The following is a 19,387-nucleotide window of genomic DNA, read 5'->3' as shown; positions in this document are numbered from 1 at the left end:
TAGGTAAAAATAATCGCCCTGCATACAGGCACTCATGTCACCAGCACATGCGCTCTGCAGGTCTGGCGTATCCTGCTGGAACAAAGGGCTCCCTTGTGCATGTCTGGGAGTTACGTCATTGCAGCTCCGGCCACTCACAGCGCCAAAGCCAGCGATCTTGGAAAAAATGCAGAGGAAACATGTCCCTCTTTCAGTGGTGACCGGCGCGCTGCCAGAGCTTCGTTCGAAGGTAATTATTTCATAATGTGCTAGTATGCTATTGTGTTTTTTTTTTCCCCCCACAAATAGAGCTTTCTTTTGGTGGTATTTGATCATCTCTGCGATTTTTTTTTTTTTTTGCGCTATAAACAAAAAAATACAGAACATTTTGAAAAAAACAATATTTTTTACTTTTTGTTATAATAATATCACAATACTTTTTTTTTTTTTTAATCTTCCTCAGTTTAGGCCGATACGTATTCTTCTACATATTTTTGTTAAAAATCGCAATAAGCGTTAATTGATTGGTTTGCGCAAAAGTTATAGCGCCTACAAAATAGGGGATATAGTTATTTTTTTTTTTTACTAGTAATGGCGGCGGTCTGCGATTTTTAAAAAAAAAAATTATTTTATTTTTATTTTGTCAGGACTGCAATATTGCGGCGGACATATCGGACACCTTTGACATAATTTTGGGACCATTCACATTTACACAGCGATCAGTGCTATAAAAATGCATTGATTACTGTATAAATGTGACTGGCAGGGAAGGGGTTAACACTAGGGGGTGAGGAAGGGGTTAAATGTATTCTCTCGGTGTGTTCTAACTGTGTGTGGAGGGGGTCTGACTGGGGGAGGTGACCGATGCTGTGTCCCTATGTACAAGGGACACAGCATCGGTCTCCTCTCTCCCTGGCAGGACGTGGAGCTCCGTGTTTACACACAGAGCTCCACGTCCCTGCTGTCACCGCTGATCGGGGGTACCTGGCGGACATCGCGCCCGCCAGGCACGTGCATCGGCATCTCAGCGATGCGCCGGGCACATGCACATAAAAGGACATCCAGGGACGTCCACCCGGCTGTTGAGAGCCACGCTGTGGACTACTTTCGTCTATAGTGCGGGTCTCAGGTGGTTAAAGAGGATAAATCTTTTGTTGCCAAAGATCTGTGTATAAATGTGCTTTGTCAATAAAGGAGTTATCGGAGGTCTGAAATAACGCAGAAGGTAAGGAGCAATTGGGCAATACTTCCTATACAGTTTTGTCTAGTTTTCAATTTTGACTGGAGTGTATCTTTTAAAGTTAAATTTGTTGTCTAATAGTAACCCTAGACCGCTTTACACCTCCTCCCACCAATTTGTTTTATTTTTTTTGGCGAGGGGGGGGGTTGAACAATCCTTTTCAAGTTCTTCTTTTTTTTTTTTTTAAAGTCTAATGCACACAATCATTTTTTCGGCTTGTAAAAAACAACGTTTTTCAGCCTCTAGAAAAAACAATTTTTTTTCCAACTTCATCATTAAAATGACGTTGCCCATACACGAGCGTTAAAAAAAAAAAAAAAATGCTCTAGCAAAGCGCTGTGACTTACAACACGTATAACGGCACTATAAAGGGGAAGTTCCATTCGGATGACGCCACCCTTTGGGCTGCTTTAGCTGATTTTTGTGTTGATAAAAGACGATTCGCGCTTTTCTGTCTGTTACAGCGTGATGAATGTGCTTACTCCATTACGAACGCTAGTTTGACCAGAACGAGCGCTCCTGTCTCATTACTTCTGAGCATGCGCAGGTTTTTCACGTCGTTCAAGCCCACATGCGATCATTTTTTACAACCCGAAATACGACATTGTTTAAAACGTGAAAAAATCGAGCATGTTCAAAAAAAAATTTGTCGTATTTCAGAACCCGCAAAATGCTGTGAAGCCCGCACACGATCGTTTTAAATTACATTTTTAAAAAACGTTGTTTTTTTACAAGCTGAAAAATGATTGTGTGTACGCGGCATAAGCTGGGAATATGGAGGGCTGTTGGCATACCTGATGTAGAGTGTGTTGCATCTTTTCTGCACAGTCATGATTCCCATTAAGCTTTAATTCCAAATTTTGAGAATCGTCGTCTTTTTAACTTCAAATTCTCTTCTCGAAGCCTCATCTGCTAGAAGGTAAAGGATTCATCCATTTGGTGGAGATTGGCTGAGCTGCCATATAAATGATCTTTTCATTGGAAGAGGAATGAAACTCCTATTCACATGAACATCTGAGCATTAGCAGGAATTGTACAGAACATCAGGTGATGCAGCTCAGGCTACAGCAAAGAGGTCTCTTTGAAATTAAATTAAGCTTAATATTTAACAATGGCAGCTTTCTATCTGAATTGACTCTGGCTAGGAGAGGGCCATTTGCCATAGTCAAATTCTAGAATCTTTCATTACTGGGCTTATTAAAGGAGAGGGAAAGATGCTTCCTTCATTTTTCCCTTATTGTATTTTATCTTACTTTAATATGGGCACCTGTCGGCTTTTCTGATAATGGATTATGTCCCCCTTATACAAGTCACTGTTTATCCAATACCCCTTGTGCATTTCATGTACCCACTGACATGAGGCATTTATTGCAAATACCACCTATATTATTTATAACCTTTTTCAAATAAATACCATGTGCTTCTTAACCCCTTAACCCCCGCCGCACGACTATTTACGTCCGCATAATGGCACGGACAGGCAGAAGGACGTATATATACGTCCTTGCCTTCTAGCGGGTGGGGGGTCCGATCAAAAAATAAAAACCGCAGAGGTGATCAAATACCACCAAAAGAAAGCTCTATTTGTGGGGAAAAAAGGACGTCAATTTCGTTTGGGAGCCACGTCGCACGAGCGCGCAATTGTCTTGTTAAAGCGACGCAGTGCCGAATTGTAAAAACACCTTTGGGCATTTAGCAGCATATTGTTCCGGGGCTTAAGTGGTTAATGAACAAAAATACTTAGTGATTTGATACGCAACTTATTATTTGCTACATTTCAGTACCGTTGAAGAATTTAACATATGGTATATACCCCCTGAACTCAACACCTACCTCGGGTTAATATGACGACCCTTTTACAACTGTTTCACTTGTTGCTTGTTCTAATTTGTAATTATTCTAGGTCATATACTAATTTGCGTGTTTTCTTTAGGGGTCAACTGTATATAGGGGAATGTGGTATTTCTTGCTTAAAGAGAACCAATGTTTATGCTACTGTTTTTCCCTACCAGCAGTAACTCAGCAGCTCAGCTCACCCTACCCTGCCCTCCCAGCAGTGATTGAACAGCTCAGCTCACTCTACCCCCCTGCAACTCATCTGATTCTACTACCTCCTTTCAGCAGTGACCCGGCATCTTGGCTTACTCTACTACACGTTCCATCAGTGACTCAAAGATGGTCAAGTCAGATGACAGTTTAATTTCTTGACAGTGCGGGCACTTGTGAAAAGGTTGCACAAGCCACTTTGTGGGAGGCAAGGATGAATATTTTCCCCTTTATCTGGATGTACAGCTAGTATGACCCATCAGGGCATCAGACAGCAATCCAGAAGAAGGGCTGTGAAACAGGACAGTACCTGCTATGTAAATGGGGTAAAGGGAGGTTTTGTGATATCTACATACTGAGGTAATTTGTGTTTTAAGCACATCAAAACTGGCACCCATCACCAGCTGCCGCACACCACGGCTTGGGTGTAGTTTTAAATTCCAAAAAATTAGATGCATCATAGGAGACCAAGGAATACAGTCGCATCTGTTAGGGTGGATTTTAAATAGAAAAAGCTGGGGGCCAATGTTTTGGAGCACCCTCCTGCTGTGCTTGTCTGCCGCTATTTATCAGATGTGGCAGTGTACGGAATAGAATCTGAAGGTGATACAATTGGCTGCGCGCATTTAGTAAAGGGCAGCTGGGAACCGCATGTGCTTGATTTGCTGTAGTTGCAGATAATCAATGAGGCCAGCTCCCTAACGTTCAGTTATTTCCTTGTCTTGATAGCATGGTAACGGCACAGAATGCAATCAGGCTTTTTTTTTTCTCCCTTTGAGGTTGTGTAGTGCTTCACTATCCGGCAAAAGCCAACTTGGTCCTTCAGGATATATAACTCACGGCCTTGTTTTCAGTGATCTTTCTCCGAAGTAATTTCATCAATGGATGCATTAGGCGTGGGAAATATAGATTTTTCCATTAAAGGTAAATTCATGGTAAAGGGACCATTTTAATACAAGCATTTTGATTGCTTTACAGTAGGAACATAAAGACAAACATATGATTGGCTGCTATAAGCAATATCCCTAGTAACACATTAATAAAAATAGCATTACGGGATGGAATACAGACTATTTACTGAACTTCAGGCAAACTGCTAAAAATGCAGTTGAAATACAAATTCTTTGGCACAAGACTTCACGTATTTGTATTATCCATTCAGCCGGCTTTGCTATTTGTGCGCCCATGCCAGAAAGCACATCCAAGAGTTGGATGACTGAAAAATGTCTTGTATTATCCAATGAAATTGCAACTTGTATGCTTGCACAGTCTTTTGTTGAATGACGCTGTAGTGTACATGTGTGCAATGATTTGTTGGCCTTTTGGTTTTACATGTTTGTGGTGTTTGTGGGCAACTTGGGGCCTTGTGCTCATGGTTTAAAAAAAATGAAAAAGACCCCCCCCCCCCCCCCAAACGCCTATTTTACAGGCATTTGATTATTTATTTTTTTCTGTAAAACACGTTCGTGTGACCGTTTTTAAGGGCCTTTGTTAAGGCCCATACACACGATCGGACTTTCTGACAACAACGGTCCCACGGACGTGTTTTATCGGACAATCCGACCGCCTGTATGCTCCATCGGACAATTTACGGAATTTCCACGGACAAACGTTCGGTGTGCATGCCCTCAAACTTTCCGACAACAAATGTGTTGCGTCTGTTCATCCGATCGTGTGTACACAAGTCCATATGACTAAAATCCAAAATACAAACACGCATGCTCCGAACCAATGCTAACCATAAGACAACATTGGCAGAAGTTGCCCAAAGGATGGTGCTAAAGAGCGGAAAAAACACGTAGTACGTCTATTGCGTCACTACGTTATCTTTGTTGGCTGAAAATGTTCTGCCGTGTGTATGCATACCAAGTTAGTGGCCAACGCCCCTAAGGACCAAAATCCACAGAAAACTTTGAACACATCTAAATACGCCTAACCACTAGACGCAGTTCGTGCTTAAGCATTCATTCCAAAGGCCATAATAAATGAATATTGTGGCCAGTGGAATAATTGAATGCCCAAACTCTTTACATGCCTAAACTTGTGTGCAAAGCATGTCTTTAGTAATTTTTTTTAAACCCTTTTATACCTAGGCCTATTTCTGAAATTGTTTGCTTACAAGTTAAAATCTGTATTTTTTGCTCAAACTACTTGGAACCCCCAAACATATATATATATATATATATATATATATATATATATATATATATATTATTATTTATATATATAATTTTTTTTTAGCAGAGATCTTGGAGAATTAAATGTCGATCCTTACAATATTTTATGTCACATGGTATTTGTGCAGCGGTCTTTCAAAAAAATCTTTTTGTGAAAGACACTTTCATGAATTAAAAAAATAAATAAACCGTAAAGTCAGCCCAATTTGTTGTGTATAATGTGAAAGATGTTACGCTGAGCAAATAGATACCAAACATGTCATGCTTTGAAATTTCGCACACTCGTGGAATGGCGCCAAACTGTTACCTAAAAATCTCCATAGGCGACACTTGACAATCGCGGTAATACCTCACATGTGTGATTTGAACACCGTTTGCATTTGGGAACGCAACTTGGGACAGGACGCTTTAATTTTTTTTTATTTTTGCATAGTGCCTTTAAAAAAATTTAAATTCTGATCACTTTTATTGCTGTCGCAAGGAATGGAAACATCCCTTGTGACAGAAATAGGTGGTGACGGGTACGCTTTATGGAGGCATCAGGGATCTAAAAGACCCCAAATCCCTCAAATCCCTCCTTCGCGTTCAAAACTATTCAGATTGCCAAAATTGGCGATTTGTGAATACTATAAATTTTTTTTTTTTCAAATCTGCGCTTTTGGCAGTCGAGTAAACCAGAAGTGACGTCGCTTCTGGGATTTTACATCAGAGACCCGCTTAAAGCCGTATGCAGCTTTTTTCAAGATTCAGCCTAGACGATGTACACTTAAGCACCAAATGCTCCTAGAGGTTAGGCGTATTAGGAAGTGTTCAAGCCATGAATGCAAATTTGCGTACGATCGGTGTGAAGGGGTTAAGCTACTTTTTTATATGCAAGGAGCAAAAGGGGTCCAGGGGAAGAAAAAAATGATCATCCCCTGCAGCTTTTCCTCATTAGAACCCTGCAGGTGCAGCAGCTGATTGATGATTATAAAACCACTTCCATACAGATGAACTTGGCACATGGACACAGACAAACAAATGGCCATTTATTCAGAATAACAAAAGATTGGACTCTGCTAGAAAGTTTAAAGGGGAAAAAAATATTTTACCTAAATAGCTTCCTTTACCTTAGTGCAGACCTCCTTCACTTACCTCATCCTTCCATTTTGCTTTTAAATGTCCTTCTTTCTTCTGAGAAATCCTCACTTCCTGTTCTTCTGTCTGTAACTACACACAGTAATGCAAGGCTTTCTCCCTAGTGTGGAGAAAGCCTCTTGAGGGGGGAGGGGGCGAGCAGGCAAGTCAGGACACTCTCTACTTTGCAGATAGAGAAAGAAGCTTTGTGTTGGTGGGCGTCCTGACACTCCCCCCCTCAAGAGGCTTTCTCCACACCAGGGCGAAAGCCTCATTACTGTGTTTAGTTACAGTCAGAAAAACAGGAAGTGAGGATTTCTCAGAAGAAATAATGACATTTAAAAGCAAAATGGAAGGATGGGGTAAGTGAAGGAGGACTGCACTAAGGTAAAGGAAGCTATTTAGGGAAAACGATTTACCTTTACAACCCCTTTAATATTCCCGAAACGTACACAGATTACCCAAAGGGGAATGTTTTTTTTTTATTTTTTTTCTTCAACAAAAGTGGAGTTTCCCTTTTTAGTTTTACACGTCCCTGGAGTTTAGTTTGAACAGTCAAAAATATATGGATTAAAAAAAAAAGTGTTGCCTTCCCCATGAGGGAAAAATCTCCCCCCATGAGGTGGTGGGTGTTCCCATATCCCATCGCAGGGATGTGCAGATTAGCTGGGTGATGTAAAGTAAAGGATGAGGTAGGTAGAGGCACATTTTTACATTGCTCTTGGTTTGCATGTTTGTTACTTGCACAGGAGGAGGTAATAAAATGTTAACTGGTACATTAGGTGTTTTCAGCTGCTTTCAGAACAATATCCTTTTGTTTCATTAGACTGGGGATATTCAAATGCTGGAAGGGTTGTAGAAAGTAATAATTTGCTAATCACTTTTCTGCCTCTCTTTTGGTATTGCAGTGCAATATCCGCCACGTCCTTGCCGAAAGCAGGCGCTGATTGCAGTGTCGCAGCGATCTGTGAATGATCGCTAATGTGGGCCATGCTGCATATTGTAAATAATAAGTCTGATAATCATTCATGATACAGCATAAGTCATGCTTTCCTGGTTTTTAATCAGATCCAGCCACACACAGCCATGAATACACAAGCAAGGAAAGCGGCCGCTTTACATTGTAAATTAAGGTTCGGAAAGTTTACTGCAACAAATGAATCTGGGGACTCCTAATGAGAAGGCTCGAGTTTTCATTCCGTTCCTGTGATGTGCGGCCTCCACTACCAAACCGGCTCTTGTTTTATTGCGCACAAGCCAGGCAGCAGCCCATAATATAATTAACTTTGATGCGTGTTGTACATTTTTATGGGCCTTCTAATAGTTCCCTTCCAAAGATCTCTTGGCTAATCTTTTCTGAAAAGGCCAACTTTCTAATAGATTAGAAGAGCCTTCAAGCTGTCCTCATTCCTTGGGCCAGTTCCATCTTCTGAAGTTTTAATGTGGTCAGCATGGTAGATGTGACCCCTGCAAAAGCAGGCCTGCTCTAATGTCCAGTAAATATCATATATATACTTTTAGCTCATACATTTTATAGATGACTTAAAATAAAATTGGCTCAATTTTCTATTTTTGTAATTTTTCATACACATCAGTATTTACAGTTTTCTTTTGCTTTTTTGCTTTGTGTCTGGGGATCATCCAGATCAGATTCAGACATCCACTTAATACTTGAATGGCTTGCCAATGCATTGGAATGGCACTCTTTTTTTTTATGACAGCAGATGGGTGGTGAACTGCATCATGAGGTGCTTTGGATAGCTATGAAGAAGCACTAAGGCATAGTGCGAAACGTCAGCTTTTCTTTTGTTGTGCTGTTTTTTCCTGTGGCATGTATTTTGTGATTTTTAATTAAAGGAGGAGTTTTTTTGGAGTGCGGCTGTCCCAGCTTTTTTCCTTCATCCTAAGGTGCTTTGGATTAGTGCATTTCCGTGCCTTCTATATTCCACCACACTATGCTTGTTTGATAGAAGTCATTACTGCATTGCATAGGTCTAAATTGGTCAAAATAAATAGGCTGGATTAATGCAGCACGATTTAACACACAGTTATATATTGCTTTAACCCAGGGCTCGACAAATCCCGGGCGCCAGGTCGCCATGGCGACTAGAAATAGGGTCCTGGCGACTTGAATTGGAAGGGGGCAAAAAAAAATAAAAAAAAATTTTTTTTTTGAGCTGGGGCCATCTGGTGGTGAGCCGTTGGTATTACAAGTTATTACCACCAGATGTGATCTGGCGCCATCTGGTGGTGGCCGTTGGTATTACAAGTTAAGCATTACAAGTTAAACAGCAATTCTAATGTTGTTTTTCACTATTTTCACTGCCATCTTCTTCCCTCTAATTAGAACCCCCAAACATTATATATATTTTTTATCCTAACACCCTAGAGAATAAAATGGCGATCGTTGCAATACTTTCTGTCACGCCGTATTTGCGCAGCGGTCTTACAAGCGCACTTTTTTTTGTGAAAAAATGACACTTTTTTTCATTAAAAAATAAGACACCAGTAAAGTTATACCCATTTTTTTTTATATTATGAAAGATAATGTTACGCCGAGTAAATTCATACCCAACATGTCACGCTTCAAAATTGCGTCCGCTCGTGGAATGCCGACAAACCTTTACCCTTTAAAATCTTCATTGGCGACGTTTAAAAAAAATTCTACAGGTTGCATGTTTTGAGTTAGAGGAGGTCTAGGGCTAGAATTATTGCTCTCGCTCTACCAATCGCAGCGATACCTCACGTGTGGTTTGAACACCGTTTACATATGCGGGCGCTGCTCACGTATGTGTTCGCTTCTGCGCGCAAGCTCGTCGGGACGGGGCGCGTTTTCTGGCTCCTAACTTTTTTACCTGGCTCCTAGATTCCAAAGCAAATTTGTCAACCCCTGCTTTAACCGATGTGCATTAATGCAATGCATTGCATAATAAGGACCTAAATATTAAACCTCCAAGCTACTGGTGTTCAATACTGTAATCCAACCTGCATAAATAGTTAACTCCATTTTGTGCTGCACGGTTAAATAATCATACACCCAATATTTTCCTAAAACCTGCCCTAGAATTAATAATTATGTAAAAACAGGAAAGATCTAGTGACAACCTAAGACTCGTACCTCCTTTACCCTTGTAATGTAGAAATTGGGTTTAAAAAAATAAAATAAGAATATATAGACACACACACCTATAATATATTGAAATAATAATACCCAATTCCAAAAAAGGTGGGATGCTGTGTAAAAACGACATTAAAAGAGAGTGCAATGATTTGAAAATCTCAAACTCATATTTTATCCAAAATCGAAAACCTATCAAATGTTTAAAATAAGAACATGTACCATTTAAAAAAAAGAACACGGTCTTCTCTCTGCCAAATCTCATTTAAAATGGTCTGTTGCAAAGCGGAAAACTTCTCTGTGGTCAGACTAATCGAAATTTGAAAATCATTTTTTTCAACCGTGGGATTTAGTCCCCTGGACTAAAGAGGAGAGAGACCTTCTGGGTTATCGGCATTCAATTCAAAAGCCTGCATCTCTGATGGTATGGGGGTGCAGAATTAAGTATGGAATGGGCAGTTTGCACATCTGGAAAGGCACCATCAATGCTGAAAGATATATTCAGGTTTTAGAGCAGCATATGCTCCCATCTAGTGGGCATCTTTTTCAGGGAAGGCCTTGCATATTTCAGCAGGACAATGCTAAACTGTATCTATGACAACAGCATGACTTCATAGTAGAGTCCGGATACTTGACAGGCCTGCCTACATGCAGTGCAGACCCTTCACCATTTGAACATTATTTGGTGCATCTTGAAACAGGAAATATGACTGTTGAGCACTTAGAATCCTATATCAGGCATAAATGGAACAAACGTTCTCTCCCAAAACTCCAGCAACTGGTCTCCTCAGTTCCAAGACATTTGCAGGGTGTTGTTGGAAGAAGAGGGCATGCTACATGGTGGTATGACCCTGTCCCAACATTTGTGGGACATGTTGCTGATTATCAATTTCAAAATTGCATTATTTTCTTCTTAAAATTGTAAAAAAAATATTTTCAACATTTGATAAGTTTTTGGAAATCATTGCATTCGGTTTTTAAGTCCAATTTACCCTGTTCTCTTTTCTACAGGCACAGGCCCTATTTTTTTGGAATTGGGGTCATAATTAGATTGTAATTATTATTATTATTATTATAGGTGTTATATACACAGTATGTGCAAGTATAAATATATTATAAGGTGGGCCTTAGAAAGTTTAAGTTGTTATAGTGTCTTTTCTTGACCTTTTACCAGATATTATTATTCATACATAAAAATTGGTAAGATGAGACTGGACCAGTTTAAAAACACTTGGGGGAAAAATAAGGCATTTAGTAGATGTTTAAAGCTTTTACTTAAAGCCCCATAGTTGGATGGCAAAGCACACCATTGTAAATATCATGCAATATTCAGTACATCATGCTTTCCACAGGGACCACTTAGAGGCTTGCATGTAACCGATGAAAGCGCAAATCAGCTATTCAGAGCCTGTACAGGCGAGGCCTTGCTATATCATGATTGGTCATGTTGTGGAATCCTTATAAAAAATAATTCTGGTATTCACCCAAGGCTAAAGAGATTGCATTGATTTAGGACTAGAGTAATTTAATAAGTTGAATGACAGTACATCGGTGTGTAACTTGAAGGAAGATGACAAATAAGAAAGGGTTAAAAAGCTTTAAAGGAGACAGCCAATGTGAACCCCTTTGACCAATACAAGCACCACAGGTGAAACATAAACGTGTCCACCGCTCCATCTATAGCTGGCCATAGCAGTAAGTAGCATTGTAAGGCTAAAGCAGATAACAAAACCTAGGGAATGCCCAGGGAAAAACCAAGCCTACTTACCGACCAGCTCGCAGAACAACCAATTAACCTGTATAACGGTATGCGTTAAACAAGGATTTTGTCCGCACGCATTTGCAAACGCATGCGTTGTGGAATCCTTATAAAAATAAATTCTGGTATTCACCCAAGGCTAAAGAGTTTGCATTGATTTAGGACTAGAGTAATTTAATCCGTTTAATGACAGTACATCGGTATGCAACTTGAATAAAAACGACAAATAAAGGGTTAAAAAGCTTTAAAGGAGACAGTCAATGTGAACCTCCTTTTAAAAATACTAATTGCTTGGCTGCCTTTTAGCTTAAATAATGTTTGAGTCTGGGAACAAGCTTGCATGACAGACTGAACCTCATCGAGTTTACCTTAGTTAAGTGAACCTTGGTGAGTTTAAACATCCTGCCTGAGAGCACATAACAGTAGGTGCCCACTATTATCTCTTCTGTTTTCCTCTGATTTTGTTTGTTTGTGGCTTGGGCATGACTTTCCCTGATTTGAGGGCCAAGTTCCACTAATTTCCTTATTACAATAAGAATATCTAGAGCCACTTGGGCAGGCTCGTCGAACAATAGAATGGTAGATTGCTGGGCTCATCAAAAACCTTATGGCGCTCAAATCGACTTTTTACTTGGAGATCTTATCCGTTATGACATTGTTATAATCAAATTGCCGTTGCTAGAAATTGCAGGTTTTACAGGTCTCATGCAGTGTAATTAATTAATTATATATATATATATATATATATATATATATATATATATATATATATATATATATATATATATATATATATATATATATATATATATATATATATATATAATTGCATGAGACCTGTAGAAATGTTATATATATATATATATATATATACTGTGTATATATATATATATATACTTTATTCCATGAATCTAGTTTACGATCATGGGGCATGAGAATTGCCTGGATCAAGAATAAAAAATGTAAACACAGAGATTAAATATTAATTCACAGCCCAGTCCAGCGCCCCACCACCTCCTTTTTTTTTTTTTTTTTTTTTTTTTCTTTTTTTTTTTCTACTACAGATAGGAGACACTGGGAGAGTTTCTGTTTGTCCTTCCAGCACTCTTTCTTCTCTCGTTTCTGCAAGCTATGCTGCCTTTTAGGCATATTCTGTGCACAGATCAGAAAATGTAAGTTGCGTGTCCAATTGTTAAGCAGACCTAAAACAATGAAAAAATACATAATTTGGATAGCCGGGCAGATATGGTAATAAACATTTTTGGGCTATTGTAGATTACTCCCTTCCTTAGAGTCTCATGTCAGGCATGAGACTCTGAGGAAGGGTGTAATCTACAATAGCCCCAAAATGTTGATTACCATGTCTGCCCGATTATACAAATTATGTATTTTTGATGTCTTATGGATGAATTGCCACAAATAAAGGATTTTTAAGTGCAGCAATCCCTTTGCTACTTTTTCTACATACAAGCCTGTGGGAAGGCTTGATTGCTAGCACTACCAACTGGGACTGAAGTGCACCTCACCCTGCAAAATTTCTATCCTATATATATATATATATATATATATATATATATATATATATATATATATATATATAATGACTCCTCTGGTCACATTTCTTATTTGCGGGACCTCCCACTCGCTTTGCCTTATATGGGGGTAATGCTACAGGGGTCCTGTTTGGATCGGAGAATGCATTAGTCTGCAGTTTTGCATGCTCAGATAAAGGACTGTTCTGGAGATGAGGCCACCATGTGGGCACACAGCGTGAGCTCTGGTATTAAAGCTTAAGCTAGTAGTGGACTGGTCTGGTTTAAAAGCATATTATTTTACTGGGGTGAAAACTATGCGAAAGGCAATGCAAAACAGTCAACATGAGAGATTATTTTGACCTTCCTGAAGCGAAGTTTTGACAGTCACTGGTTACATTTTTTACGATAATGGCCTAGAGCTGTGTTTTTAATCAGCTTTTGTAGCACATATTGGTGTCTGTTGCGTCCCATTTTTTTTATTTTTATTTTTTGTAGTTACAGTGCACTGACCTGGCACACTGTGAGCAGCCTGCAGCCAGAACTGTTCCTATTACTGCTTGTCAGAGCAAAGACATTACAATGATCATGGCACAATTTTTTTTTTAGTAGCGAACTTTGAGGTTTATTCAAGGAAAGGACACCCAACGTAAGCTCTCAGGTAAAGGTATCTCTAGGCTTACAGCCAAGTCTGCATTGCTGCCTCTCTAGTGCTGTGACATTTTGTTAAACATTATGCTGTTGAGTGGTGCTAGTCCGTCTGCTTGACTTGCCAGAAAAGGCACCTCTTGGATTTTTGGGCCACAAATGGGTCTTTCCACGTTGTTATCTTCTGTGTCCTTCAGGAACCTTGGTTTATTAAAGAGATTACAGAGGTACACAAACAGCCACTGATTGAAGTTGTTGGAGGAGTGAGGCCTCGAGCATAAATCTTCACACCCCTTTAAGGGAAGCCTAAAATTGGTTTCACAACAGAAAACATTTGTCAATTGCTGTAGTTTTCAGTGTATTTTTAACAGTTTAGAAAATAGGAGGTTTTATGAACTATCATTTGCTGAAATGTTTCTGTTCCTGTTTCTAGGCAGAAGAAACCACAAAATCAAAACTTAAGAAGACTATATTGACCAAAGCAAAGGATGCCAAGAAAGCTTTAAAGAAGAAGTTCAAAGTGAACACAAAAATCGTTTTTGCAGATGATGGAGAGGTGAGTGTATGTTGTAAAGAATTGCTGTTACTGTTTCGTGGATTTATTGCAGGAGGAGCATAGGATATGGTAACCCTGAGTTCCAGGTGGCAGCAGGACCAGCTCAAATTTATCCCAGCATCTAAAGCTACCTGCTAACATTAGAAAGTATCCCAGTCTTGTGGAAGCAGGAGATGTCTCCATCAAGAGCACAATGGCTCGCAAAAGTGGCAGAAATCCAACAAATGGAAAACCTAATTTTGACACTGAAAGATCAAGATGAGAGATATCAATCGATGTGGGCCCCATATGAGAGTTACAGGGAGGGGTTGGGGAGGGGGAGCGGGGAATAGCCAGCAGATTTTTTTTTTTTTTTTTTTTTTTTATCCCGTTTTTTGATTTATCTATTTATTTATTTTTTTGGGAAAGGAGTGGGGGTGGGAGAGGGTAGGGATGCAAGAGAAAAAAAGAAAGAGAGAAATGAGAAAGGAAAAAGAAGGAAAGGAGAAGAAGTATTGCCGAAAAGGGATGGAAGCGGGAGGGGGAATGGTAGGGTACTTATCTTTTCCTTACCATCTCTCCAATAATTTGATGATATAGTTTATATAAGTGGTTGAACCACAATGTATAACCCTGTAAAGCAATGCTTGAAATAAATAAAGAATTTAAAAAAAAAAGAAGCGGCCAGCAGGAATAAGCACAGAGCTTGGCCAGGGTTACACTATCCAACACACACCCTTTATGAGAGGAAAGGCTTTACTCACCACCCACTAGAAAGGTAGCCCAACCATCCAGAGAGCTGGTTGCAGTTGTCTAAGCCTGTGTTTCTCAACTCCAGTCCTCAAGGCACCCCAACAGGTCATGTTTTCAGGATTTCCCTCAAATGAAACAGCTGTGGTAGTTACTAAGGCAGTGAAACTGATCAAATCACCTGTGCAAAATAATGACATGTTGGGCCCTTGAGGACTGGAATTGAGAGACACTGGTCTGAGTGTCTGTGACACTTTTTTTCACACTGACCAGAGCCCACACAGTTCCCCCCTGCATGGATGGGAAAGGAGAGACAGTTCAATCTGTTCCCCCTTCTCCTGTCTCTAACCCTCTGTGTCTGTCTTCAAATGTCTGTTTTCTGAGGAACAACACACCAGGGATTGGGGTGTGGGTGGGAAAATTTGAAGCCCAGCAGCCAGCAAATACATCATGGATGAAAGGTGCTGATGCCTGAGCCTCCACCCTCGGGCAAGTGAGCTTACCATTCACTATCTTTAATGGAAATCTCCCACCTCCCTTCCTCCCCTTTCTCTCTTTCCTCCAAGCAAGTGAGTACACTAAGGCAAGGGGAACTGAGATGTAAGGGGTGCTCTGCAGGCTTTGCTGTAAGGGGGCTTTGGGAACCCTGATTTAAGGGAGGATGCTGGGAACTCTGATGTAAGCGCCGGCTTAGGTGAGCAGAAATCCCCTTTACATCAGAGTCCACGGCATTCCCCCTTAAAAAAAAAAATATTGCTATGCACCGCTAAAGTGTTTTGGTTTTGCATGACGAAAAGGTGGTAAAACCTAGTAGGCGGTCATACACCTACAGCTGGTAATTTTGTTAATTTGCTTTGGCCACAGGTTTGCTTTAAAAGATTATTTCTAATGTGTGTAGAGTGATGGAACATACATCCAGGTATATAAAATATAAGACATATTCTAATACCTACATTTTTTGCTTATTAAACAATTGAAAACATATTTTCTGGTGGTCTTAGTAACTGACTAGAGTTCTTTAAGATGATAGATGCATTATTATATAAAAGCATAGGTTTTTGTGTTAGTGTGAGGTCATCAAATAAAGCATTTGAATTGGTAAAAAAAAAAAAAAAGAAAGCAGACATTTTTATAGTTGTATGGCCCCCTACTACCCTGGCTGAGCCTGCTCAGGGCAAGGGGGAGTTGAGAAGTTATGATACATTTTTAGGATGGATTGTTCTTGTGCAACCTCGCATGCATTTTGCTTTATCTATTTTGTCAAATGGCTTCATCAGGAGCATGTCATAGTCCTTCTACAAAATGCATAGAGCAAGGATAATAAGCATGTGATGTCATTGTGCTGTTTCATGGTATCTGTTTCATAGTTGGAATGATGGATAAGGGATCCTTGATTAAATAATTGGTTATTCCTATTTAAACATTCATTTTTTTCCTATGAGAGACCTGGATATAATTTTGAAAATACACATCTGGCTAAATATGAAGAAAGATCTGAAATAATTTTACCTGTATTTACAAGTAAATTCAATTACCTTTGAAGTTATTGCTTGAGAAAAGAATGTTTGCCTGGCTTCATAATCAGTTTATCTCATTTCTTGCTTGCTTGGTAGGGAAATATTGGAAGCTTGCTGACAAAACAATCGTTGAGCTGCTTTTGTTCTGGGCATGTGTCATCTGACAGCACTACACATAGTGTGCCTGCAGTGTCATTTTCTGCCAATTTAGGTGGCAGGGGCTGTTCACATTTTAGGAACATGATTTTGCTGACAACATCAAGATGAAAAGCGAGCGCAGAGGAACACAGTAATCAAGCCTAACATCATCCTCCTTGCGAGGTCTGCCAGAGTGAGGAACGCATTGTGTGACTGTGATAGAGTGTAAGATGGGCACAAGATCTGGCATCGAAAATATATGGAATTGGTCACAGCTTTCCAGCACCCTCTTTCGGAAGGATTACCCCACTCTGCATGGCAAGCTTTTTTTTCCCCCCGTTTCATGGCACAGTAAACCCCTCTGCTGACAAGCTCTGTTGGTTCATAGAGGCTTCTTTCTGCCAAACTCCCCATTATGATGCCTGTGCATAGGGATATTTATATATCATGTTTTAACCATTGCCTAAACATTGCCACCCTCATTGTTGTCTGTTCTGATTTTTCATGACTGGAAGCTCAATGACTCCAGTGTTTTGTGGACCAGACATAAAGTATACATGTGTAGGCACCTGAAATGCAGCTGAATTTTCAATTGTACTTTTATAGAGCAAATCGCTCTAGTAAAATACAGTCCAATTGATGTGCATGAATCCTAAGAAGTCTCACTATTCAGGAAAAAGTATGGCTTAAAGGGGTTGTAAAGAAAATTTTATTTTCCCTAAATGGCTTCCTTTACCTTAGTGCAGTCCTCCTTTACTTACCTCATCCTTTGATTTTTCTTTTAAATGTCCTTATTTCTTCTGAGAAATCCCCACTTCCTGTTCTTCTGTCTGTAACTCAAAACCGTAATGCGAGGCTTTCTCCCTGGTGTGGAGAAAGCCTCTTGAGTGGGCGAGCAGGCAAGTCAGGACACTCTACTTTGCAGATAGAAAAAGAAGCTGTGTGTTAGTGGGCATCCTGACACTCCTGCTCGCCCCCCCCCCTCAAGAGGCTTTCTCCACACCAGAAAGAAAGCCTCGCATTACGGTGTTGAGTTAGACAGAAGAACAGGAAGTGAGCATTTCTCAGAAGAAATAAAGACATTTAAAAGCAAAATCGAAGGATGAGGTAAGTGAAGGAGGACTGCACTAAGGTAAAGGAAGCTATTTATGGAAACATTTTTTTTCCTTTACAACTCCTTTAAGTTCTTAACAATAAAATCCCAGACGTTTCCCAGGAACTGATTCCCCTCTCAATACTTCCCTTTCACCTCGCTCCAACCACTCTGTGTTTTGGCACCCTCGGAAATAGCTGACACTTTCAGATATGGAAGAACCTTTCCCCTTCCTTGCAGAATGCAGTGCTCAGTTCTGAACGGTCAATTGCCACACCCCTGAACACTCACATTGAAAAAAGTCAAAGGCATAAGCTCTTAGACCAGTGGTTCTCAACCTGGGGGTCAAATGATGATTTTCCAGGGCTCACCGAATCCTGGGCTGTTCCTAAAGCCCACACCACTCTCCCAGCCTTTTTGCGGCCGCCCAGCAGGGCTGTCACTGCAGCCTGTGTCTGCCCAGCTGGGCCTTTCCTGGAGCCCGTGGCCACCCACTGCTACGAGACACCACAAAGTCTGAGACACAGTGAAGCCAGAGACACAGTGAGTAACACTACTGGTGATTATAGTTGCCATTAAAAGTCCCCACTACAGTTCTCAGATCAACAGATGACCTTGATCAAGAGCACCTAAGTTGGCTGATCGGAAATCTGCGAGCCAGGCCTTGTGGAAAGCCTTGCCAAAAGAGTTGAAGCTGTTTATAGCTGCAAAAAGGGTGGGCCAACTCAATATTGAACCCTGCTATCTAAGACGGATGCCATTAACGCTCATGTAAAGGCAGGCGTCACAATACTTTTGGTAGTATAGTGTAAACAGGACACATGGGTAAAGTCAAATAGACTGTGCACTTTGCAAAGTGCAGTTGCTCCAGAGCTTGGTAAATGAGGTAAAGATTCACTTTGCAAAGAATACCCAATCGCATGCAAAGAAAAAAATAAATTGCTAACCTCTGAAGCAACTGCTCTTTGCAAAGTGCACATTTGCCTTTAGTAATTTAACCCCATAGACTCACCGAATCCTGGGCTGTTCCTAAAGCCCACACCACTCTCCCAGCCTTTTTGCGGCCGCCCAGCAGGGCTGTCACTGCAGCCTGTGTCTGCCCAGCTGGGCCTTTCCTGGAGACCGTGGCCACCCACTGCTACGAGACACCACAAAGTCTGAGACACAGTGAGTAACACTACCGGTGATTATAGTTGCCATTAAAAGTCCCCACTACAGTTCTCAGATCAACAGATGACCTTGATCAAGAGCACCTAAGTTGGCTGATCGGAAATCCCCCCCAAAAGAGGTGGAGGAACAAAGAAAAAAGGGAGAGAAAGAATAAGAGAACAAGAAAGACGGCTAGAGAGAGGGATGGGGGGAAAAAAATAAAAATTAGGATGGAGAGAGATAAAAGGGAAAGAAAGGAGAACAAAGAGTGGTACATCCTAAAATGTACCAAAATGGGTTTTAATACTGTACGAGGGGAAGGGACTCTGTGGGTTAGGGGCTGTCTTGCATTGGGTGCTGACAACCCACGCTACGAAAACGATTTTATTGTTGGGTGTCCCCACAACTTAGGAGTATTTATCAAGGGGTCACGGCACTAGAAGGTTGAGAAACCACCATCTTAGACTAGCCCAGGAATAAACCTGATAGAACACCTTTGAGATTAATTAAAGCAGAGACTGCGAGCCAGGCCTTGTGGAAAGCCTTGCCAAAAGAGTTGAAGCTGTTTATAGCTGCAAAAAGGGTGGGCC

At 40.5% G+C, this 19,387-nt stretch overlaps 1 protein-coding gene across 1 annotated transcript in view; it reads left to right on the top strand.

Annotated features, from left to right (window-relative positions):
• The window catches only part of DDX10 (DEAD-box helicase 10), a 320,895-nt gene that overhangs the window by 147,479 nt on the left and 154,029 nt on the right, over positions 1 to 19,387 (top strand). Inside the window, exon 14 of the mRNA XM_040340569.1 lies at positions 14,049 to 14,171. Within this exon, the coding sequence (XP_040196503.1) occupies positions 14,049 to 14,171 (123 nt within the window). The remainder of the gene's footprint in view (positions 1 to 14,048; positions 14,172 to 19,387) is intronic.

This window comes from Rana temporaria, chromosome 2 (assembly GCF_905171775.1).
Source record: "Rana temporaria chromosome 2, aRanTem1.1, whole genome shotgun sequence".
Lineage (NCBI taxonomy): Eukaryota > Metazoa > Chordata > Amphibia > Anura > Ranidae > Rana > Rana temporaria.
The sequence above is the reverse complement of the archived record's forward strand: the minus strand, read 5'-3'. Positions and strand labels throughout refer to the sequence as shown.